Here is a 26,487-nt window from a genome sequence, read left to right as displayed (position 1 = left end):
CAAGATGATTCATGAATTAGGCAGACTATAAATTTAGCTCCTGTCTATTCTCTTTACATTATCTGATTGTCACAGTTTTCTTAATTCAATTTTCAGACCAGCCTGGCTCACAGACTAGCAAATCGTGAAGGCTCAGTAACACAGCTTCCTCTCTACACATCTCCTTCCTTGCCCAACATAACGTTAGGACTGCCTGCAACTGGACCCGCCAGTGTAAGTGATGTTTAATGTTGTCTTTGGGATTGTGGTTGCATTGACTCATTCATAAGCTGAATACTTTACCAGTTGTATATTTGCAGGGGGGATCAGGACAGCAGGATGCCGAGAGACTTGCTATTCCAACCCTACAACAGCGGCTTTCCTTATTTCCTGGCACCCATCTCACTCCTTACTTGAGCTCTACGACTTTGGAAAGGGATGGGGGAACTTCACACAACTCTCTTCTGCAGCACATGGTCTTACTGGAACAACCAACTGCACAAACTCCCTTAGTCACAGGTGAGCATACCAAAGCTTGTGTGCAAAGGCTAAGATATGCAGCTCCTAACTGGGAGAGTGGTACAATCCATTTCAATTTCATGAAAGGAATAAGGGAATACCAGTTATCTCTGAAATCATATATGTTTATGACATGGAGCATGTATTGTTGATGTCATGGGCACCTACAACGTTGGAAAAGGCTGTGATTGACCACATTACACATCTGTAAAAGGTGGGAGGAGGCTAACACCATTTATCATTTTGGCAGGATTAAGATAAACTAGTTTATAAATATCATTGTAAATATAAATCTATTAGTATTTTAATAGTAGAACCTTACCCAGTTTGATCAAAGGAACAGTGAGAAGGTATTTTCTTAGGGAATTTTTTTTTTTTTAATTTACTGTGTTTAGTATTTACAATTACTGCATAGCTGCAGTCCTTTTTACAAAACCAAAAGCAGGTGTTTTCATTTTAAAATGTAATATGAAAAGCACAGTCTGTCTAATAATAATTCTTCTTCGAGAGGTGTTGTTCATGTCCATTCCAATCAGGTGTGTGCATGTGCACAGTGGCCAGAAGATTTTCCCCCTAGCAGCATCCGTCGGGTCGGCCTGGGCGCCCCCTAGGTCGTCCCTTCATGGCGCTCAATATAGAGCCCTGCCGATCCGCCACCCCCTCAGTTCCTTCTTACCGCCAGTGATGGTTGGCTGGAACTTCCCATAGCCCTTGCTTAGCAAGCACGTTCTATAGTTACCTGTATATAATCACCTTAGTATCCGTTACTAGTATTAGAGTTCTTAGTATAGAGTTGTTGGGGGTTTCCCCCCATTCCGCCTCCCTGGGTTTTAAAAACTGTGTGGCCTGCGCGAAGCGCAAACCAAGCAGCGATCCACACTCCTCGTGTTTACGGTGCCTAGGGGAGGATCACCAAAATGATGGCTGTAAGATCTGCCATGAGTTCCGCCCTAGAACTCTTAAAGAAAGGGAAGAGCGTCTTAAGGCGATCCTCATGGAGACAGCTCTATGCCCCAACTCCGACCTGGGCTCAGTAGACCCAGCTCCTAATGCGTCGTCTTCGATGCAGAGTGCCTCGGCACCGTTGTCAAGCTCAGCACCGAGAAAGGACTCGTCCCGGGATGCTCGGCACCGACATGACACCTCACAAGGCCTGGTTGAGAGCAGGCACCGATCCCACTCACTGGTGCCTCAGAAGAAAAAGAAGCCAGACAGTCACTCACCTCCAGCTAAATCCAGAGAAGTGAGACTCCAGGCAGGCCACAGCTCCGGATCCCCTACTGGGGCCGCGTCCACCCCTGCCCAGGCGAGGCAGTTGAGTCCGGGGCCCCCACGGTCGCCGGTCCCTACACAGCAGCTCCAGCTCCCGTCGACGTTGAAGGCTTATCTAGCCGCCCGGGACCTCCTGCAGCTTACAGCACCGTTTTCGCCCCCAAGGAGGGAAGAACCTCCGGTGCCAGTGGACCCACCTCACTCCCCGGAGCAGTCAAGAGGGAAGCCAGCTATGATGTCCAAGCTCTCCCCCTCTCCATGTCCCTCAGCACTGGCCCACTCAGACACAGAGCCTACCTGCTCCTCGAGCTCTCGACTCTTGAGGTACCGAGGCTTGGCACCTCTGTGGTCTTCAGTCTCGGAGTCAGAGTCCGACTCCTATCGCTCCAGGAGAAGTAGGAGCTGTAGATCGAGGTCTGGGAGAGACAGGAGGGAGCCCCAGGCATGGCCTCCGCAGTGGCAGAATCCACCACAGTGGCCCTTCTGGGCCCCCTGGGCCTTTCACCAAGGCCAGGGAGGGACCCAATGTCACCGTTCCACGGTGTCTTCTGTAGCCTCAGCCACCTTCATCCCACCATTAGCTACGCAGCTTCCCTCGGCGCCTGCCCACACATCAACGCCTCTGACAGCGGTACCAGATTCGGCACCAACCTCAGCACTGCTGACGCACCAGATTTCCATGCCAGCACCATTGTCAAAGTTAACTATGGCGCAGGCACCGATGATGGCGACGGGCCCACCGTCTTTGTCAGCGCAGACAAGGGGATCGGCACCGACTCCATCGACGGTTCCTCCCATCATACTGTTGGCGGCGCCAACACTGGGTTCGGCGTCTGCAGCCCCGGCACCATCGAGTGCACCATTGGCACCGATGCGATATATTGATCCCTGAACGCGCGCCCGTCGACTCCAGAACTCCACCAGGGCGAGCAGCGGTAGCGGAGTCGACGGGGGAGCCGCGGCCGTCGATCCCGCGCTGTGAGGACGGGAGGTAAGTCGAAATAAGATACGTCGACTTCAGCTATGCTATTCCCGTAACTGAAGTTGCGTATCTTACCTCGACACCCCGCCCCCACCCCGCAGTGTAGACCAGCCGAGTGATTTGCCTAGTGCTTCGGAGGGAATCAATTTAATGAGATTTAGTAATGTATACATGTTTTATGAAGCTTAATGTACTTTTTTATGATTATCAACATCGGAACACAGAATTCTAAATTAGAATGTACTGTTGCTATATTGGTATGTCCTTGATATTCTACCCGTGTAGAACAAACAGGTGATTTCCTATTTTGGCGTTAATGTTTTCTCCTTTTCCGCATATCCTTTCCCCAGCCCCTTCTCTGTCTTGAGCAGCTCAGCAGGAGGTTTTGGTTCTAAGTGCTTGGCAATTCTTTTTCCCAGGCAGGTGTGTCGATTGTAACAATGGGCCTTCAATAGACCTTGCTGCTCTTGGGGCAGGCTGAGCTGTTTCCACTGATCAGCTGTCCAATCTGTTCAGTTCCCAGAATTCTGCAGGAGATAGGACACCATCTGCTACAGAGTAGGAGGAAAGGGAACCCTCTCATTTCTCCCTCCAGAGTTCCTTAACTTTGCTGCAGTTTGGACTCAAGGCATTTTTAATCAATTGGCTCCAATTTTTGCTGGATTTTAGTTTTGTTCAGTTTTTCTGAAGTGCTGCTATGACTCTCTTCTTTGCTGGTGGCCTGACCACCATTCAAAAATGACCCATCATCTTGGCTAGAAGAAAAGTCTGTCCTGTGCTCTACCAGAGTATAACAAAATAAATTGTTCCCCTTTGGAACTGGGGAAAGTCTCCAATGTGGTGGACAGGGTTTTCTTTGAAGCTGTTAGATCTCCCCCCTTCTCCCAGCCACTCCCTTCCTCTCCCCTCCACAGCAACAAAGAGGTCACCAAAGATCACAGCATTCCTTCTCAGCCATTGTTCAGGAGCAGCACCGCAATACCCAGCAAGCCAAAACTGAGTTTGCAAAAGCTTCCAAAGCCCCTTTCAGACTGGCTGCCAGGCCTGCTGTGTCTGCACGTGACTCTAAGACTATGCTCCCTGCAATCCCTTCCAGGTAGCAGAAGGAGCAGAATCCCTCTGAGTCATTAGGGGGATCACGTTCTTCTCTCCGCACAGGCAAGCGGACCCAGAAGCATCAGTTGGTGCCAGAGGCAGCAACCTGCTCTGTGTTGGTCACTGGCAGTGCAGGACACCAGTGCCTGTTAGATTTCGAGCGGGATTTACAGTGTAGTGTTTTCCTTATAAAGTCCTACATAGCCTGTGACTTACCCAACTTAAGCGCCTCTGTCCCCGTTGCATACTGCTGCAGCTCTCATCGGCATGACTTTTTAAGCCTGGATCGTCCTTGATTTAAAACAGTGGTTTTCAACCTTTTTCCATTTGCGGACCCCTAAAAACTTCCGAATGGAGGTTTGAATCCTCCTGAAAATCTTAGAGGGGGGACCACTCGTTGAAACCACTGATCTAAAAGACAAAGGGAGTTAGCAGTAGAGTGTTCTCCAGTGAGGCCCTCTGCTGAGTCTGGGAGTGAAAGATCGGTGAGGGAGAGGAGTGAAGAAGAGGCCAGAGCAAGCAGTAAGCACAGGGGAGTGAAGGATGGGTTGATGGAGTCCAGGCACTGTGATGGTGTACTATGTTAAGGGCATTCTTTGTGCCCCTAGGAGCTGTGTCTACATTTTTCTACTGCCCATGCTCAGTATTCAGTTTTCAAATGGTTATGTTGGTATTGCATCAAAAGCAGCAGCATTTAAAATAAAACAAAACAAAGGCATTGGTCCTCTGTTCAGACTGTTTATTTCAAGTTTTATACTTAGGCTGTTTTTGATGTAGTTTTTTAACAAGTGTCCTTAGATATTTTACAGTATAAATGTGTGTATATTCTTCCCTTCTCATAAGAAAATAACTGAAAGAATTTTGCTAATATCTTCCAAAAACATTCCCTGTTGGGCAAAAACCAAGTGTGAACGTTTCCACACAAAAAGGTGACTATTTCATGAAGGTGTGTATGAATACATGGCATGACAATGGAAATCCCTGTACATGTTTAACCATGCCAGCCTGCCCCATAGTAGTTCACTTTTTTGTCCTAACTGCAGTAATGGTACTAGGTTTTTATAGTTCTCATATTCTTGAAATGCTTCGGGGGAATGATTTAGCAACTGTAAGTCCATAAGTAATGCAGAATAGCATGAAGCTGTTCAAAATGCTGATGAATTCCAAGATTTTTATATAACCTTAAATAATATTTACCAGGAAATCCTGGCATTAATTTCAACAGCACTATTACCGCTAAATATTAGTTTAAACTAAAAACTATAAATATGTATTTTAAACATCTTCCCCACCTCCTAAAATATACAGTGGTCAATCTTAAAATTTTTGCCTTAGTTAACTATATAATGTTAATTCAATATTCACTGCATTCCATGTTCCAAGTATACAAAATACTGAGGTGACCATATTTATTTATCAGAGGTAGAATTGGCTAGATTGACAGGGCAACCATTGTATTTAATGCTCCTGGAAAGTGCTGGGTTTACCATACCGGAAGTTGTCATCTCCAGTTTATTCTATAGAGTAGGTACAGCACAGCAGTGGCAATGCAAGCTTCCCCAGTGTGTGTAACCCTGATCTGGGGTGAGAAGGTAGTTCCATCTCTATGCCTCTTCTATCCCTAGTGTTTCTACTGAGAGGGCCCAAAAGAGTGAGGATACCAGTTGTGATGTATTGTGATGACACTTTTTCACTTGGAACTAAGCTTAAAACTGTCGTTTCACATAGTTCAGCTATCAGATTTTAACTCCTTGTAGATTCCAGCAACATGATCTTAACCCAAACAGCGATCTAGAGATAAAAGACTTCAGATCTCACTGTTAATTCCCAGACCTGCTATAAATTCCCTGGAAGCGCTAAAATGTATACATATATCACAGGAGTATTTCAAACATTCTTTTTTCTAATGGTAACTGTTTACTTTCTCTTCTTGTTTACTTTTTAAGGGATGATACTTCAGCTGCAAATATGACAAGGTGGTTGGTTTTAACAATATGTCTATTATTGTCACCATTGGAGTACTCAATAGCCATTTTCTCCCTTCCTTTCTTCCTTTTTTCTTCTCTGCTGTTTTTTCCTCCATATTATCTTCAGACTGGTATCTTTCAGGCTTGGGGCCACTGCCCCTCCATGCACAGTCTCTGGTTGGTGCAGATCGGGTCTCCCCCTCAATACACAAACTCCGGCAACACCGCCCCCTGGGGCGCACGCAGTCTGCTCCCCTTCCCCAGAATGCCCAGGCCCTCCAGCAGTTAGTGATCCAGCAACAGCATCAACAGTTCCTGGAGAAACACAAACAGCAATTCCAGCAACAGCAACTTCACATTAACAAGGTAGGCACACTGATTGTAAATGCTTTCTTGCTCATGCAATTTTAATGCAGCCTTTAGCTAACGTTCCTAGTTAATGGTTTCTCTCACTGTAATATGTATGGCCTCTAACAATATAATTAATTGCTTTTCATCCTTAGATCTCTTTTTCATAGTTTTGTGAAATATATTGGGTTACATACGGTGGTTTATTCATATCATCATCTAGGTAAGAAATGATACCTCTGATGCAGATGCTGGGAAAGGAAGTACAATTTAAGCTACTGGTTTTCCAATCATATTTTCAAAACTCTTTATGGTGCCTTCCACATCAGCATCTTATCCAGTTTTAGAGAAGAGAGCATACAATGCTCTCAAGGAATGTAGGGGGAAATGGATATATTGTACATATATTTTGCTTGAAGGAGGAGAAAGAGTGTAGTGTAAAGCGGTGTAATAAAATAAAAGTAAAGTAAAAGAGTCCATTGATGATAAACTAAAAATTAATTGGGGAAGGGGTGTTTCTACTCAAGAGGATGTTCAGATTTATTTAAAGTTTGCTCACCAGGATAATCTTCTGAGAGAGAGTAATGGGACAGAGCACTTGAATGGGAGCCAGGAATTCCTGACTTCCATTCCCAGCTCCAATGCCAGCACCCCCCACCTCCCGCCTATGCCGTTGGACACATCATTTTATCTTCTCTGCCTCCATTTCCCCATCTGAAAATGGGGACTTCTCCTAGCCCAAAGAGGCTTTGTGAGTATTAATTAGTTAATAGTTATAAAGTGCTTTGAAGCTGGAAAGTGCAATCTGTGTTTTAAGTATTATCGCACTTTCCATGAAGCACCTGGAGAACAGCAGATAAGTATACGTGTGTTGCACAAAGCTGTTCATCAGTACACAAATATTGCATTCGCTTTGCAGGTCAAATAGATTATGGTGTAGAGATAGATTATCTGTAGCAAAGAAGAGGTTATTTCAACTTGTTGTGCAGGTATGTTTCTTCAAAGACAAAATGGTTCGCGTAAGTGAGGATAGAATCTGAATTTAAAACTTGTCCTTTAAACACATGGGGGAAGATCGCAGCTGGTGTAACTGGAGCTATGGCAGTTTACCCCAGCTGCTAATCTGCCCCACTTCTTTGGAAGGTAAAGTCAGCTGTTAGTCATTACAATAAAAAGAAAGCTGCTCCGACTGGGGGATAGATCAGAAATGTTTAATTCTTTTTAGTTCTGTTCTAATCAGCATACTTGTACTAGTATTAAAAAAAAAAAAAAAAAAAATTCTCAAGGAGCTCCAGTTGTGGTTTCTTAAAAAATCCCCCCACACTGACAGATTCTGAAAGAAAACTCAGACTGCCAGTTTGCTTTTCAGAGTGCTGTGGTTCCATTTCGGGTGGACATTTCTCCAAATATTTTCACTGTTCCAGTTATATGAGAAAATATAACTACTAGAAGCTGGATTAGCCTGCTTGAGTGGTGGCCCATATAAAATCTTTCCAGTAAAAGAGAGAGTCACAATTTAGAAAAAGAAAAGCCCCCAAACACTTTGTTTATAGAATAAAGCTAAGTTGGGATGATTACACAAGCTACTGACGTCAATCTTGTACTTCTGGATATTTGCCACTACGCTATGCATGTGCCAGCCCTGGACTTCATTCAGGCTAGCATACTGATGTGGTGTGGAGCTGCTGTTGCTATGGAGATTTCCCTTACCTCACTCTAAACATGCTTTGTGTAGTGAAGTTCAAAATCAGGATTGCTGGAAGCAGGCAGTAGGTTCAGTTTCTTTGTTAGTAAGTAAATTGCACTTCAGTGGCTTGTTTGTTTAGTTTTTTAAGACTTCCCTTGCCAAAACTTGTAAGTGTCCAAAGACTTCACTGTGACGTACTACTGAACTCATTGAGGCTTTCATTTAGACCTCCCAGGAGTTTGAAGTGTGTGTGTGATATTGTGCAGACTGATGCCTCTTTCAGTAGCCTGAACTCAGACCTAGTTTAAATTGTGATGTGTCATGTCCATGGAAAAAGGGGGAGGGGAAAAAAATAGCTGAATGAGGACAATTTCCATTTGTTTTACTTGTTAAAGTAATGAGTTAAAATGCTTTAACATATTGTGCGTGTGGCAGTTTTATCCCATGGGATAACATCCAAATGCGTACATGGAAAAATTATTCTCAGTACGTTCAGATATTTTAGGGTCCTGTGTAGCGTAGCAGCATAACTAAAAATCACGTAATGGATTATTGTCTTTTAATCATAGGCAGGGCTCATGGCACTCTGTTTTCAGTTGCTTGTGGTTTTGCCAAACTTTTACCATTTGCTTTTAAATTTTCCATGTCAGATGTCTGCCTCAGGCTGAATTTTTTGGAAAATTTCTGCCAAAATAGTTCAAACTTTTCTGAGAACAAGGCTGGGGGGAAAAACATGTGTTGCCGATGTTAAAAGAAAATGTTGCCAGAATTTTTTAAAATTTCTAGTCCTCCCCATTCTTTGGAGCAGGGACTTGAAATTTGAATGCAAGGTGGCTTCTGTGTCACGGACGTGCCTTTTGCCATCCCTAGAGTTTAGTTGCTCAAATCTCCAAAGTTTCAGTCCTCACAGAATGAGTTCTCACAGCTCCTAGTGATGACCGGCCTATGCATGTGCCATCCCAGCTGAGGACATGCCATCCCTCACAGCTCCTAGCGCTGACTGAACATGTGCTATCCCCACAGAGCAGCTGAGCATGCACCATCTCCTCACAGCTCCTACATATGGTGAAGCAATGCTTCCGTCTGCCCCACAGAATGACTGTGAATGCTCCATTCTAGAGATACAGGGGCAAAACCATGCTCTCCCTGTAATGACTGCTCAGAACCAGGGTGGTGCTGAGCGCTGGAACTGAGAGCCTGTCTCTGCTGTGATCTCAGTGAACCCCTGGGGTGCCCAAGCAGAGAGGAGCAGGAAATGCAGAGGAGACAAAAGCTGGGCTGGGGAAAGGGAAAAGAATAGCTTAAGGCAAGAAGTCTGGTGAGACTGGGCCTGAAGGGGTGTCAGGGAGAAAGTAGACTTGCTGGATAAGGAGTTGGAGACTGATTGGGCGAGAAATCTGGAAACAGCTGATGAGACACACAAGGGCAGAGGATGGACTAGGAGCTGTTGGGACAGGAAAACACTGAGCTCGAATGAGGAGCTGTGAGAAGACTGTGACTGGCTAGACAAAGAGACTAGGACTAGAAACCAGTGTGCAGGGGAAGGCAAACATATCTGACAAGGAGCTCGTGGTGTGTGGGAGAACTGGAATGGTCTCATCAAAGAGACTAGGACAAGGAGCCAGGGAAGGGGTTGACTGGGATAAGGAGTGGGTAGGCTTGGTGCATGGAGCTGATATGGGATGGGTGGGGGAGACAGTTCAGACAAGAAGCCCGGAGGAAGGATCTAGGACTGGCCAGGCATGGAGACTGGAACTAGGTTGAGAAGCAGGGGGGGTGGAAACTTGGTCTGGGTGGGCAAGGAAAGTGGGACTGGGAGAAAGAGCCAGGGGTGGGAAAGAGACAGAATTGGGATAAGGGCTAGCTGGGAGGGAGATGGGCAGAAGAATCTGTACCCACTAGAGCTCACTCCCTTCCAGAGCCTAGAATGGAACCCAGGATTCCTTAATCTTACTATTCCTTCACCATCAGCAAATATCTGAAGCCCACTGGCAAATTGCCTGTCTGATCCCCCTCTTGTGCTGATCCACATATTGGATGAGAGCCTAGCGCTGCTATCAGTTACCCCATTAGCTCAAGTGGCAAGGTCTTTGTGGTGGATCTAAAGGTTCCAACCCTGCTGGTGACACCTGGAGGTGTCAATATGATGGAATTTGTTTTTTCAGGGTTTTTTTTAAACTTAGGAAATTACACATACAAACGTACATTAAAAGAACATTAAGATTGCAAAGTCAAGCATTCAGAAGGTAGGAAATGCCAGAAATAAAGTTCACTGTGCAATTTTAATTCACCCACCTTATGCATATGCTACCCTTGAAAGAATTCTGTACCAAAAAATTAAAAATTCTGCGCACAGTATTTAAAAATTCTGCATATTTTATTTGTCAAAATAAGACAATATAATCACACCATTTTAAATTATTTGCTGATGAGTATTTTGAAATAAATTACCAAAATAATTGAAAATGGTATGATTATATTTTTATGGTGTTACTGTGCTATTTTGAACAAATAAAATATGCAGAATTTAAATTTTTTTAATTTTTTGGTGCAGAATTCCCTCGAGTACCAGGGTTCTGTGTGGCGCAATCTGGGTGCGGGCAGCTTGGTGGGGAGTCTTGGTATGGGGAGGGGGGAAATTGGATGCACAGGGACTCGGTGGGGGAGTTCAGGTGAAGGTGATTAGGGCTCGGTGGGGGTGGATGGGAGCTGGGGGAGTGGGGCTTGGTGGGTCAGGGTGCAGATGGTTGGGGCTCAGTGGGGTTCTGAGTGTGGGGGGCTCCCAATGCAGGGGGTGAGGGTCGGTGGGGTGAAGGTTCAGAGGGCTTGGTAGAGGGGTTCTGGATGCAGGGGGCTCCTGATGCGGGGTGTTTGGTTGGAGGGTTCCAGGTGTGGGGAGGGGTCACTGTACAGGGAGCTGCTCCCCCTGTTCACCCAACCCCTGTGCATCTGGGCCTCCCCCACTGAGCCTCACCCCCCCCCCCACTCGGAACCCCCATCCCATCGAGCCTCACCTCCTGCACCCAGACCCCCCCAGTTCCCATCTGCATAATAGGGATAATACCCCACCCCCCCATCACCTCAAGGGGGAGGAGCTCTCCTGCTGACATACCGTAGCTCTGTGTACATGAATGCTTATGACGGTGTAACTCATGTTGCTTAGGGGGGTGGAATATTCACGCCACTGGGTGACCTACGTTTTGCCAACATAGGCTGTAGTGTAGACATAGCCTTAGATTGGCTTAACTACACCGCTAGAGGTGTGGATTTTTTACATTCCTGAGAAAAGTAGCTCTGTCAGTGTAAATTTCCAGTGTAGACCAGCACTAAGACTTGACCTAATAGGCTACAACCCTTGTCTAAAGCAGACTTCAAGGGTGAGAAACTTTCTGCAGAGTTTGTTGGTTTTCAGTCAATCCAGGATCCATTCCTTCATGAATCACCGCTCTCTGCCAATAGCATCCTCAGCGAAATGGTTTTCTCCTTGCACCCCTTGATATATCCAGTAGACCTTTGAAATGCATTCCTGTTGGTTGTGCCTGGTGTACTGCCACCATACTGTGCTCACTTTTCTCACCCACCCCCATCAACTTGTTTTCCCTATTGACTTTGCATGCCAATATAGCTCCCATTGTTTTTGTCTCACAATGCTTAATCTGCCTACCATAGAGCTAACTACTTTACCTATGGACTGGAAGAAACCTGTTTCTCCCTTTGTTTGGTTACAGACTTTAAAGCCTTATCATTATTATTATTATTTATTTATTAATATGTATATATAATTCCTCATGTAGTGTTAGTACATAAACATCACACTGATATTAGTGACTCGTGTATCACCAGCTTCCATTTGATACCTCAGATGATATACTTTATAGATAGATTCTGTGACAGCAATGTGTTGGGTGTAGTGAGTTTGTCAGGAGCAGTAGGAGTTGCTGACAGAACAGGAAACCCTTTGCCAGTTGGTACAGAGGGGCTCTTGGGGTCACAGTCACATGGACTCCCAAACACTTGGGATTTGAGGTTGCAAAGTGAGTGTGACCGCTGGAGGAAACAAGGTTACTAGTAGCACTTGACTAAGTGCAGGGCAGCACGAATCTTGGTGTTTATTTTTGTAGTTGTGGTACAAATCACCAAGCGCAACTTTTCTGTCCTATAGCAACTAAAATACTCGACTTCAGCTTCATTGGGAACCAGGAGGAAGGCATCTGATTTTGTAAGATGCAATTTATGGGTATGTCAGAAAGAGGCTTGGCAAACAGGAAACCCAGACGAGAACAAATCTGTCACTCGTTTGCTTCTGGGTTTTTACTGCCAAATGGTTGTTTCCATGCAGACGTTGAATGAAGTGGAGCAGGCCTGCAAAGCATACAGGCTTTAGGGGATTCCAATTTCATGAGAGAAAAATCAAACAACAAAATAAGAGGATCATTGTTACTTAGGACATGTTTCCCTGATAAGAGATTAATAGGCTAACCCAGTCTCTTTCTCTTTACTATAATTATCCTTTTGTTTTGGAGCTAGTTTGTAAGAAATGCTGTCACTTTTTATTTTGCTTTCATTAAGTTGATTCTTTAGTTGAGAGCACAGTCAGCTTTAACTCTGATGTGTTACACTTTATTTATCAGTTAACCTCTGGGATGTTTTCAGATGATACCAAAACCGAATGAGCCAGCCCGCCAGCATGAAAGCCACCCTGAGGAGACGGAAGAGGAGTTACGAGAACACCAAGCACTTTTGGAGGAGCCATACAGTGACCGAGTCTCAAGCCAAAAGGAGGTGCAAGGGTTGGCCAATATGGTGCAGGTGAAGCAAGAGCCCATTGAGAGTGATGAAGAGGAAACAGAACCACCACCGGAACTAGAGCCAGGGCAGAGGCAAGCTGAACAGGAGCTGCTATTCCGTCAGGTAAGGTACAACAGAGTGACAATGTGCATACAAAGTGGTCTCTTGAAGTATGATGGAAGCAGACTGGCATTATACTGTTGGTAAGCTTCTGCTGCCACCGTCTGCTCTGTACCTGTTTTGTGGCTATGTAAAGGTGAGGTATTTGAGATAAGTTCGCAGAGATAGTAATACAGATTAATATCAGTAATAATGAAATAGCTAGAAGGGCAGTGTATGCTAGCATAGCTACGCAGGGCATTTCAATGAGAGACATATAGACTATCTTCCTTTTGGTGGAGGCAGAAGTAGTGCTGAGCTGCTGCTTTTTTAAATATTTGCCATCATGCCAAAATGTCCCCAGTAATGTGAAGGGCACAACTGCCTGGGAAAACCCCACAGCACAGAGAGCTGCATGCTGGACGCAGCAGAGAGGCTGCCAGATCCCCTTCGAAGTGAGACAGAGCAGCAGTGGGCAGAGGACTGAAGCCCTGGCGGTACCATACGATGGTCTGAGTCACTTTGAGGACTGAGCCAACTGCTTGCTGGGTAGCAGTGTTACCATCATTTTGCTGTAAACGCTGTAACTTGGTACTGTGTTCAGTGATATGCTTCAAATTATAACAGTAAAAGCTGTGTTATCCGGCACTTTATCAACCAGAAAGCTCTATTAACCAGCATTTCTGATATCTCCCAATACAAATCTTCAATGTAGTAACCGGGACTAGTATACTGCCCCGCACATTCTGCAATTGCACATTCTGCACTCTACTTTTATGCAAAAGAGGCAGAAGACAAGTAAGCAAGCTGGTATCAGGGATTTATTCAAAAAAGCAGCTTCCAGGGTGTGTCATAGGGTCATTACAGACAGATTCAGCCCAATCTCCTACCCAGTCTACATCTACAGTGATAACTGATGTTGATAATGACGACCCTGAGCACTGCAAGATCCTGAAGTGCCTTCTGAATCACCAAAAAAAGATTCAATTATGTTCAGTATAGTTTTAGTGTTAGGTGTATTTTTAGTGATCTGGGTGTATGTCATGCGCCACACATAGTGATATGTAGTGTCATAAGATAACCTACTGTATAGAAAACTTTACATGTATACACCTAAGTGCTTCAAGAAACCAACCACTCTGCAATGCAGTACAACTACTGGATTGGTGAGTACCTGTATACTATTTTATACTTTATTCATTTTAATTCTTTGAAAATTGGTATTCCATTGGTAAACATAACACTTAGTTACCTGGAATTTTTAATTGACTGGCACCCCCATTCTCCCAACATGCCGGATAACAAAGCTTTTACTGTACAATTATTATTGACTTTAAAGGGGCAAATATGCGTGAAGCATAGAGTATTTATAATTAGTATACATTTGAAGTCCAGGTCGATTAACTACATGAAAACACTTCTAAAATTAACTCAATCATCTACTAAGTTTAATAAGCAAAGAATAATGAAGTACTTATCCTTAGAATTATAGAAATTAAATAATATATCAATAAGCATCATCATATTGCCATCTCTAAATATGGTTAGAAGATAGAAGGGCTAGGGATATCATTACACAGCTGTATATTGAACCCCATTAGAAGAGGAATAATGACAGCAGTGCGCCAATGTATGGTCCACAGAGATGACAGCACTTGAATTTTATGACTATAGTATTACGTGCTTTGGCACAAGCAGAGGGTGAGGGGAGGCACTGCCGCAAGACAATGCAATTAGGACCTGATCCAAAGTCCATTTAAGTCAATAAGAGTTTTTTCATTGACTTCCATGGGCTTTACCTAAAGCAACTGAGAGGTATGTTACAAACTGGTGAATCCCCATTGCCTGTGGAAAATAACGTTAGCTGTAATTGCAGCATAATGCAACCTTTGGAAACATTTCCATGTCCTTTGGGATTCAGCTGGAACACATCAATTTTCACCAAGAGACGTTTGTTGGCCAGCATACCAAGTCATCTGCAGACGTTGCATAGAGGAAGTGTGGCTGGATTGCCGGGGGAAAACGAAGCATCAGGGCAAAACTGTATATTTCTTGTAATGACTTATACACAGGGACACAGTACACATCGTTCCAGGTTTATTAGCTTGGTTGAAAGTATGCAAATTGGACCTGCATTTAGGAAGAAAGAAAATAGTGATTATTTCTAATGTTCATGCCCCTGCTTTTGCCAGTTTCAGACACTGTAGGGCAGCCTTCTACACCCCCGCCGTGCTATCAACACATGACTTGTCCACTAAAGGACAGTTTGCCAACCCTAGGAAACAAATGTCATTTCTTTAGAAAATAAAGTGGAATTCCTGCCTTATCACAGTGGATACTTGCCTCTTGAGTCTCCAGTGTAATGTGACTGGTTTGCACCATTCTGACAGCACAGAACAATCTTAAAGCTCAGGCATCTGGCTGCTGGAGGATTTCTTCTAATTGAAGGAATCTTCAGGTGATATTTGTGCTAAAACTGCTCCTATGCTACCTCCCCTCCATGCAGCCAGCACAGGCGGCAGCACAGACGTATTCCTTTGGATCCTGATCCCCAGCTGCAGGAGCAGCCCTGAGTGTTAAGGAGAGCAGCCTTCACTCCACAGGATGCTCATTGCATGCAATACAATTAGGATACATAAATTAATATAGAGTCGTTTGCACTGGGATCTGTATACCCTTGGTAGGACAGGTCTGTGGATTAAAGATGAAGGAAACAAGTGCCTGACTGTATCTAATCTGTACCTAGAAAGTCAAGAAAACAGAAAAATACTTAATACTGTTAGGAAAAGATCCTGAGATGCCTTCATTAAATAGATCAGCCTTGTAAACAGTGAATAATACAGGCAAATAAACTGACTTCTGCACAGGAATACCTAGAATTCCAAAGGTGACTGTTAAACAGCGTTCATTTACTTGTTTGGAATCATGTTAGGCCTTGAACGTATACAGAGTAGGTATTTCATAAGCCCATGCTCGAGACCTTGGACATCTCTGCCAGGGGTCACTTGTCATAATTCTGCTTCTCTGTGTCCTTTGCTAATATAACTGGTCAGATTCTCAGTTGGTGAGAATTGGTGTAGCTCCATTGAAGTCAGTGATTCTATGCCGCTTTATTCCAGTTGAGGCTCTGGTCCTGTCTTTTCTGCTGCAATATGGTAACCTTTGTTGTAAATCACTGATTTTTATCAGGAGGCTGTGTGTATTTCTGGCATTGTTTAGTTCTAGTTTGGTTTTTAAAGATAGAATATATGCTCTTTTGCCTCCTAACTCCAGAAATGTGTCTTATGGTCCAGCCCACAGAAAAAGCCATGATCGGTGAAAATAGCAGTAACTTCTCAGTGTGTCACCATACTAGGGCAGAAAAAAACCCCATATTCATATATTAATAAACATTGCATAAAGTGGATAGGAGTGGAAAACTTGTGCAAGGTGCATGCAGGATGGTCCTCCTGACCTGCATTGCTGTTTAAGTATGTTTGTGTATGTAGATAGATGGCCACACTCCAGGTTTTATGGTTCTAAAAGCATCCAGTAATAGAATACCCACTAACAGTAGGTGTGGTGTGGAGAAGCAGTCACTTAGTGCTCTCTAAAATGGAGCTAAATGCTGTGAAAGCTCAGTTGAAAGTGTTGTTAAAGTTCACCTCACCTTGGTTTTGAATCTGTATTAGCTATTCAAAATATAGTGCACGTTTGTAGTTGTGGGCCTCTTTTATTCCTCCTACATAAGAGAAAAAGTGAGACTCTTAAAATAAACAAATACATCTTTGATTAGTAAATATTAGCAGGCTGAGGATTTTGTTTAAGTCAAGCTGTCAGACCCAGATTGAAGGGGGAAGGGGCAGGGTATTTTTGGCACAGAGCCCTTGACCCTGGAATCAGCCTCCTCTGTATGACTAGCACAGCAGAAGTTTGTTGACCTTGTGGAAATGTTGCGAGACCTGTGCATTACGAATAGCAGGGAGCCAAATGAGGATCAAGTGGCTGCAACATCATTACCTTCAAATATCTCCCAAAGGCATCATGTCCTTGCAGCAGTAAAAAGGGGGAAGGTGTAGATAGATGGCCACACTCCAGGTTTTATGGTTCTAAAAGCATCCAGTTTGCAGCCATGCTTCTGTTGCCCATTCTTTATTTGATTTACACAAACATGAGCCTATTGCCTGAGCATTTGGACATATTTGCATTAATAAAACTTAAGCAGCATTTAACATCATGCTGCTAACAACTGGCTGCAGCAAGAATCCTTCCCAAATTTACAGCTTCCCCCTGCCATAATAAAAATATAGACATAAGGTATTAATCTCAGACAATTACCTGAGCAACCCTAAAAAGAAAACTGTCGTCCCCTAACGCCCCTACTCTACTTGAGCTACATTGATGACATCTTCATCATCTGGACCCATGGAAAAGAAGCCCTTGAGGAATTCCACCATGATTTCAACAATTTCCATCCCACCATCAATCTCCTCCTGGACCAGTCTACACAAGAGATCCACTTCCTGGACACTACAGTGCTAATAAGCGATAGTCGTATAAACACCACCCTATACCGGAAACCTACTGACCACTATACTCACCTGCATGCCTCCAGCTTTCATCTAGACCACACCACACGATCCATTGTCTACAGCCAAGCTCTAAGATACATTTGCTCCAACCTCTCAGACAGAGGCAAACACAATCAAGATCTCTATCAAGCATTCTTACAACTACAATACCCACCTGCTGAAGTGAAGAAACAGATTGACAGAGCCAGAAGAGTACCCAGAAGTCACCTACTACAGGACCGGCCCAACAAAGAAAGTAACAGAACGCCACTAGCCGTCACCTTCAGCCCCCAACTAAAACTTCTCCAGCGCATCATCAAGGATCTACAACCTATCCTGAAGGACGATCCCCCACTCTCACAGATCTTGAGAGACAGGCCAGTCCTTGCTTACAGACAGCCCCCCCAATCTGAAGCAAATACTCACCAGCAACCACACAACAAAAACACTAACCTAGGAACCCATCCTTGCAACAAACCCCATTGCAACTCTGTCCACATATCTCTTCTGTCCACATATCACAGGACCTAATCACATCAGCCACACTATCAGAGGCTCGTTCATCTGCGCATCTACCAATGTGATATATGTCGTCATGTGCCAGCAATGCCCCTCTGCCATGTACATTGGCCAAATCGGACAGTCTCTACGCAAAAGAATAAATGGACACAAATCAGACGTCAAGAATTATAACATTCAAAAACCAGTCGGAGAACACTTCAACCTCTCTGGTCACTCGATTACAGACCTCAAAGTCGCAATACCCCAACAAAAAAACTTCAAAAACAGACTCCAACAAGAAACTGCAGAATTGGAATTATTTGCAAACTTGACACCATTAAATTAGGCTTGAATAAAGACTGGTAGTGACTGGGTCATTATACAAAGTAAAACCTATTTCCCCATGCTAATTTTTTTCCCCTACTGTTACTCACAATTTCTTCAAAAAGAACAGGAGTACTTGTGGCACCTTAGAGACTAACAAATTTATTAGAGCATAATGCATCCGAAGAAGTGGGCTGTAGTCCACGAAAGCTTATGCTCTAATAAATTTGTTAGTCTCTAAGGTGCCACAAGTACTCCTGTTCTTTTTGCGGATACAGACTAACACGGCTGCTACTCTGAAACCTGTCACACTTTCTTGTCAACTGTTGGAAATGGGCAATCCTGATTATCACTACAAGTGTTTTTTTTTTCTCCTGCTGCTAATAGCCCACCTTAACTGATTACTCTCATTATAGTTAGTATGGCAACACCCATTTTTTCATGTCCTCTGTGTATATATATCTTCCTACTGTATTTTCCACTGCATGAATCTGATGAAGTGGGTTTTAGCCCACGAAAGCTTATGCTCAAATTTGTTAGTCTCTAAAATGCCACAAGTACTCCTCGTTCTTTTTCCTAAAAAGAAAACGTCCTTCACAGTTCAGACAGAAGATGGAGCGTTTTTCTATATAGGGACACTCCAAAAAGCTAAGTGGAATTAACTAAAGATGTGAAGTTAAAATCCATTAGTTTAAAGCTTATTAACCTCCCATGTGGACACACTCATTCAGAAGTAAAATGGTCTTAATTCACTTCATTTAATCCCCTTTGGGAACAAAGGCCAGTGTTCTGAGGTTGCACCGAGCATTCTCTCCCTCAGGTGCTTGCTGGCTGGTTCTTGCTCACATGCACAGGGTCTAAGTAACAGTAGTCTCATTGGCAGCCAGTGGGCCAGATCTGGCCCTCAAAAGCATCCACACACACCCCACGTCCCACCCCCGAGCAAACCTGCTCTGCAAAGAGGCATCCTCTGCACAGCATAATCTCATATGCTGTACGTGAACGATTACACTGCATGGAGGACACCATGTTCTACAGCATGTATTTCTGTATGTGGACTGCAGAGGTGCCCCACAACTGGCATCCAACCCACAGGACTGAAAGAGTTGTCCCACCCAATGCTCTGTATGGTTGGGAAGGAATTTTTCCCCTAGGTCAGCTTGGCAGGGGTCCTGGGGTAAATTTTGTCTTCCTCTGCAGGTTTCTTGCTGGGAACATCTGAGTGTATCTTGTGTAATTGCCTGCCATTGCAAGGGCCTCAGGCACTGGTACACCTCAGTACCCCCTATTCTCCGCATGTGACACATAATAGTTTAGTCTTTTGATGTCTGTAATACTTTGGTTTAATTTCAGTTATTGGGTTTAGCATGTGGGTGCAGGGTAGTCCGGGTGGCCTGTGATATACAGAAGGTCACGCTCACCTTAAATTCTCTATTTCTAAAGTAGACAGTCTATGCAGGGTTTTAATGTGATTTAACTTAACATCTTCAGTTAATTTGTCTTAATTGTTTCTGGTGTCCGCACGAGTATATGAGCTTGGCACGGTCTTGGTCCTGACCCTTGGATCAATATGGGAAAGACGTTTAGTGAAGGGTCCTCCATTGGGAACATTCTGCCATCAGCCCTGATCCAGTCACATGTAGGGCCTCTGGGTGATGACTCTTGTGCACATTTTGACTATTACACACATTCAGAAGGGGCGTGGTGGTCTTGAGTTGCAAAAACATAAATCATGGAAGGCTGCAAAGTCAGCATGTGGGTTTGTATCCAAAAGCAAATTTGAGCTTTTTAAAAGCTGCACTTGAATAGCTGTGTAAGGGTGCGTAGACTCTGTAGTGTGAGTGAGTGTGTTCTAAGTCCCTGATTCAGAGCTCATGGAATTTAATGGGACCTTTTCCACTGTTTCCTTGGGCTTTGGATCAGGCCTTCATTTTAGCACGCCTCCCTCCGTATGTATGTTTAATGTATGTGTGTGTGTTCACTGTGTCTAGGAAATAAACCAAAACTCCAAACAAAATTGTTTTTAAAATTCCATGCCAACCTTTTTTTATTGTGATATTTGCATGAACCATCCCCTTATATTCCTTTCCATCCTCCCCAACAGCAAGCCCTTCTACTGGAGCAGCAACGCATTCACCAGCTGAGAAACTACCAGGCATCAATGGAGGCAGCTGGCATTCCAGTGTCTTTTGGAGGACATCGGCCTCTGTCTCGTGCACAGTCCTCACCTGCATCTGCCACCTTCCCCATGTCCGTACAGGAGCCACCAACTAAGCCGAGGTTCACAACAGGTAATATTTCAGGGCCTGGGAGGGTGATTGGATGTGGCTGAGAGTTCTGTTTGGGTACATTATCATTTATTCCTTAAAAAGCACTTGACCACGTAGAAGTGGAATGGGTGACACTAACGCATCGTTGGAGGAGGCAAGGATTGCCCTCCCGTGAAAAAGCCACCCCCAAACCTGGTGTATTCCCAACTATCAGGTGGTGGCCAGGATGTTATTCTGGCTTTGGCTAACCCCATGCTCTGTGGCTAAGTGGGGGATGGAACAATCTGGGTCAGTCATTATACACCATATTCTGCCCTACCCCCCCACAACCTCCATCACCAAAGGGAGAGATCCTATAGAGGGAGAATACTATATGTGTATTTTAATTAAGCTAAAAAAAAGTGAAAGCGATGCAGTGTTATGACTGTACATTCCCAGAAACAAGGCCAATTCAGACTAAACCATGCGGTTGATGTGAACATGAGGAAGGAAGAGACACAGCATGATTGATAAAGGACAATGTACCAAGCAACGCTTCTAGCCTGAACTCTTAATTTACTTCCAAGCAGATTTTGGACCATGTTCTCTGCCCCAGTTCAAGCCCTTTTGCGCCTTCTGAGTGACACACAGGGGGTGTGGTCTGGCTGCAGCAGCCTTGTTGTGAATTCCTCCCAGGGATAGGGGAAACTCTCAGCTGTGGTATCATTGGCATAGGAGCTAGCTCTGCCAATCAGCTCCTGCTCTTCCCTGGTGTAAGGAGCAGGAAGGGGCTATGCTATGTCAGAGGCAGATCACTTCACAGATGGCATATGGTAGCCACTTGTTAAGTTAGGGTAGCCGTCAGGTTACCTGATGGCCTGACCCTCCTGCACTGAATGGATTTTTGCATAGGAGATACGCATTGGTTTTAAATAGATTTTTTACAATTTAATTTTCACTGTTGTATTGTGAGTCCATTAATGGCTATTAGCCAGGACGGGTAAGGAATGGTGTCCCTAGCCTCTGTCCGTCAGAGGATGGAGATGGATGGCAGGAGAGAGATCACTTGATCATTGCCTGTTAGGTTCACTCCCTCTGGGGCACCTGGCATTGGCCACTGTCGGTAGACAGGATCCTGGGCTAGATGGACCTTTGGTCTGACCCGGTACGGCCATTCTTATGTTCTTATGGGGGGGGGGTGAGAAAGGAAAATATTCAGTCCATAGTGTAAATGGTCTGGCAGCTGAGCTTAAATGGTAAGTATGCAATAATGGGCTTTTTAATAACATGGATATTGTTTTCTTGTTATAGTCCATACTAGCCCCATCCTGGAAGGTAGGTAGGCACAATTCCTCATTCTTGGATCAGCTACCAAAGTGTGTAAATGTGTGTAGGATACTGTTCTCCCCCAGAGACCAAAAGAGAGAAAAGTTTCTCCTTCCTAAGCCATTAAGGACCATCATCAAAATCCTTTCATATGCATTCTATTTTCTTTGGTAAATTCTGTTTTGGATAATCACTCAATATATGGAGTTTTTCAATGCCTACGTTAGGTAGTTAAGAAGAGTTTTGTAACATGCACCGATTTCTTCCCAATATACCAAAGGCCATTTTGTGAATGAATGTCTTACCAAATAATGAAAGTGTCTGTGTGCAAAAAAGTCTCAAGGCCAAATCACAATTCCTGTTTTTATTTTCTTTGCACTAAATAACTGAAGTACCCAAACCAATATTTTTCCATACCCTGAAAGACAATCCGCTTGGTCTGTAAGTTTGTTGGCCTACATTAATAACAGCAGTTAGATGTAAAGTACAAGCCTTTGGTACCTGTGCATGCTAGCTGTGAATTTGAGCATGCATGTCTAGCAGTGTACATGTCCAAGCAGTTGCCTGCTTATTGAAAATCAGGCCTTATAATGTCAAGTTTTTATAACAACTGAATACCTTGATTTCTAATGGAAACAACAATGCAGTCAGTAGTGGCACCAGAAAGGGCAAGGATACAATAGTGTGTGCTGGCATTTTCAAAGGATCCTGAGGGAATTAGGCACCCAAACACCATTGAAGGTCAGTGGACATTGAGCACCTAGTTCTCTTAGCCCACTTTGAAAATCCCAGTCTTAAAGATTACGGATCCTATGTACATTTTAGAAGTTGAGTCATGACTTGCCCTTATCTGTTTCCAGCTTCACCATTTAAGTTGCGGCATCAGTCCTATGAGTCTTTACGAAATTTGACTGTACAGTAACATTTACTATCATGGGATTTACATTTTACCTAAATATGTGCCTTGTAATTTCAGTTATAATTATATACTAGAGTGGAACAATAAGGCTTGGTCTACACTAAACCCCCAAATCGAACTAAGGTACGCAACTTCAGCTACGTGAATTAAGTAGCTGAAGTTCGAAGTACCTTAGTTCGAACTTACCTCGGTCCACATGCGGCAGGCAGGCTCCCCCGTCGACTCCGCGGTACTCCTCTCGCCGAGCTGGAGTACCGCAGTCGACGGCGAGCACTTCCGGGTTCGACTTATCGCGTCCAGACAAGACACGGTAAGTCGAACCCAGAAGTTTGATTGCCAGCCGCCGAACTAGCGGCTGGGTATAGACGTACCCTAAGAGTAGTGATTTTGAAAACTGTAAATAAATCTGCTCAAAGTTCTACAATTGTAGACGTCAAATTAAAGAAAATAAGTGTTCAGGTAGGATTAAAAAATTGCTTAAAATGAGAAGAAACCCACATTACCTTTACATTGTACGAGACACGTAATACTGTGACAAGACAGTAATGTGCAGAGTACTTAGTGTATTTTATCTGGTTAATATCCTTTTCACAACATTTAATTTGTGAAACGTTTTCAACTCTAGGGGCCCGATTCTCCACTACCTTGAACATTGTGCAATTATTTATACTCATGCAATGAGTGGAAAGTGGGGTGTAAAACCTTTTAAAATTGGAATGGCAGCATTTTGCACTTGCACAAGTACAGATGATAGCCAACATAAGGTGCAAGGCATTGGAGAGTCACAACCCAGCTGTCTGTATCATTGAAATTGGGTAATAGAAAATGTCGAGGAAAAGAATATTTTGATGTTCTTTCCTTATACCATTATAAATGGTGCATTTAAATCCTCCTCTGCCCTTATTCGAGTCGTGACTCTTTTTCTTTCTTGGGGGGGTGCGGGGAACCTTTTAGACAAGTGTTTTTGGTACATATCTTATTACCTTAGATGGAAAAGAATTTTCCATTTTATTACTGCAGCTCAGAGTAACAGAAGAGTTTTCAGATTTTAAAACTTTAATATTTTGGTGAGCTAGGCACAGAAAGGAAAAGCAAAATGTTTCAGGCATACTCCATTCATATTCTAGAAGAGACTTACCCAGTTAGATTTGGTACAGAGAGTTACTTTTTTGAATTGAAGTTCTGTCCACTTGATACAGAAAATACTGATCTGGAGGGTGGGGAATGACATTTTTTTGAAATATTTGTAAAGGCAAACAGAAGTGCTCTAGGGGATCCTGTCACGACGCGGTCACACACACACAGCCATAGTTATACTGGAAAAGATTCAGTTGTAATGGTGACTGTTTTTAAAGTCTAATATTATAATTAAGTGCCTTGAATTTTACAGTAAATAAGGATTTGAAATTAATTTTTAAATCATCTTTTTAATAAGTGGCTTGAAAAGAGAATCTTGGTTTGAGGTCCTAATCAAACTGACCAAAGAGGTCAACAGATTCCAATAGTGCATCTTAAAAGATCAGCCTAGTGTAAAATAGGCAAATGAATTAAAAATTGCCTCTAATTTTTTATCATGGGAGACGGGAGAGATTCCAGAAGACTGGAAAAGGGCAAATATAGTGCCCATCTATAAAAAGGGAAATAAAAACAACCCAGGAAACTACAGACCAGTTATTTTAACTTCTGTGCCAGGGAAGATAATGGAGCAAGTAATTAAGGAAATCATCTGCAAACACTTGGAAGGTGGTAAGGTGATAGGGAACAGCCAGCATGGATTTGTAAAGAGCAAATCATATCAAACCAATCTAATAGCTTTCTTTGATAGGATAACGAGCCTTGTGGATAAGGGAGAAGCTGTGGATGTGGTATACCTAGACTTTAAGAAGGCATTTGATACGGTCTCGCATGATATTCTTATCGATAAACTAGGCAAATACAATTTAGATGGGGCTACTATAAGGTGGGTGCATAACTGGCTAGATAACCGTACTCAGAGGGTTGTTATTAATGGTTCCCCATCCTGCTGGAAAGGCATAATAATAATAATTAATGGAGATATCCCATCTCCTAGAACTGGAAGGGACCTTGAAAGGTTGAGTCCAGCCCCCTGCCTTCACTAGCAGGACCAAGTACTGACTTTGCCCCAGATCCCCAAGTGGCCCCCTCAAGGATTGAGCTCACAACCCTGGGTTTAGCAGGCCAATGCTCAAACCACTGAGCTATCCCTCCCCCCCATAATGAGTGGGGTTCCGCAGGGGTCTGTTTTGGGACCTGCTCTGTTCCATATCTTCATTAACGACTTAGATATTGGCATAGAAAGTACGCTTATTAAGTTTGCGGATGATACCAAACTGGGAGGGATTACAACTGCTTTGGAGGGCAGGGTCATAATTCAAAATGATCTGGACAAATTGGAGAAATGGTCTGAGTTAAACAGGATGAAGTTTAACAAAGACAAATGCAAAGTGCTCCACTTAGGAAGAAAAAATCAGTTTCACACATACAGAATGGGAAGAGACTGTCTAGGAAGGAGTACAGCAGAAAGGGATCTAGGGGTGATAGTGGACCACAAGCTAAATATGAGTCAACAGTGTGATGCTGTTGCAAAAAAAAGCAAACATGATTCTGGGATGTATTAACAGGTGTGTTGTGAGCAAGACACGAGAAGTCATTCTTCCGCTCTACTCTGCTCTGGTTAGGCCTCAGCTGGAGTATTGTGTCCAGTTCTGGGCACCGCATTTGAAGAAAGATGTGGAGAAATTGGAAAGGGTCCAGAGAAGAGCAACAAGAATGATTAAAGGTCTTGAGAACATGACCTATGAAGGAAGGCTGAAAGAATTGGGTTTGTTTAGTTTGGAAAAGAGAAGACTGAGAGGGGACATGATAGCAGTTTTCAGGTATCATAAGGACGAGGGAGAAAACTTGTTCACCTTAGCCTCTAAGGATAGAACAAGAAGCAATAGGCTTAAACTGCAGCAAGGGAGGTTTAGGTTGGACATTAGGAAAAAGTTCCTAACTGTCAGGGTGGTTAAACACTGGAATAAATTGCGTAGGGAGGTTGTGGAATCTCCATCTCTGGAGATATTTAAGAGTAGGTTAGATAAATGTCTATCAGGGATGGTCTAGACAGTATTTGGTCCTGCCATGCGGGCAGGGGACTGGACTCGATGACCTCTCGAGGTCCCTTCCAGTCCTAGAATCTGTGAATCTATGAATCACTTTTATTTTTAAAGTGTTGTATAGTAAATCCTTCTAATGCATTTTCTTGGGAGAGTTAGAAACATCGATATGCCATATAGAATCAAATCACTGGGTCTTTCTATTTCATTATCCTGTCTCTAGCAGTAACCAGTTCCTAATGCTTAAAGGGTATATTGCAGGGGAGATACGTGGTGTGTGTCTGTGTGCGGGGGGGAGGGTGCATATTTGCATATCTGAGGAGTGCGTTAGTACATATGAAATTGAAAAAAACCCTGCCTGCTTATTGCAGGCAATCAGTTTTATGCCTGAAGCATGACATTGTACTTGTGCTATGTGAGAGGAAAGTAGATGTAAACCCTGCAAAATCAGAATGGCAGCATTTTGCTCTTGCGCAAGGGTAGATGACAACCAACATAAGGTTGGTTACATTAGGGGTCTAACCCTTTGTTCTTGCTAACACGAGTAAATCCATTGATGTTAATTGGAATACTGGTGCATGTACAATTTTACTCACTTGAACAAGGATTCCCAAGTTGGTCCATTGGTTTGCAGTTATCCAGCTTCTGATCTCCTGTGAAAACGAATTCCATAAATTATTCTGATATTCTGTGTTAAAGCATTATTTTATTTCTGATGAAGGGCATTTATTCTCTCCTTCTCTGCAGAATCAGTATAATTATC

General features: G+C 43.6%; 1 protein-coding gene across 12 annotated transcripts in view; it reads left to right on the top strand.

Annotated features, from left to right (window-relative positions):
* HDAC4 (histone deacetylase 4) overlaps positions 1-26,487 on the top strand; it is a 438,771-nt gene that overhangs the window by 332,913 nt on the left and 79,371 nt on the right. For 10 of the 12 annotated variants that reach the window (XM_005299903.3, XM_008163404.3, XM_008163409.3 and 7 more), the window contains 5 exons: positions 97-213; positions 300-498; positions 5,942-6,180; positions 12,503-12,760; positions 20,216-20,402. In XM_005299903.3, the coding sequence (XP_005299960.1) occupies positions 97-213; positions 300-498; positions 5,942-6,180; positions 12,503-12,760; positions 20,216-20,402 (1,000 nt within the window). The remainder of the gene's footprint in view (positions 1-96; positions 214-299; positions 499-5,941; positions 6,181-12,502; positions 12,761-20,215; positions 20,403-26,487) is intronic. The other 2 variants (XM_005299905.3, XM_008163408.3) reach the window with 1 other exon arrangement.

This window comes from Chrysemys picta, chromosome 11 (genome assembly GCF_011386835.1).
Source record: "Chrysemys picta bellii isolate R12L10 chromosome 11, ASM1138683v2, whole genome shotgun sequence".
In the NCBI taxonomy this organism is placed as follows: Eukaryota; Metazoa; Chordata; order Testudines; family Emydidae; genus Chrysemys; species Chrysemys picta.
This window is presented reverse-complemented; position numbering and strand designations above follow the sequence as displayed.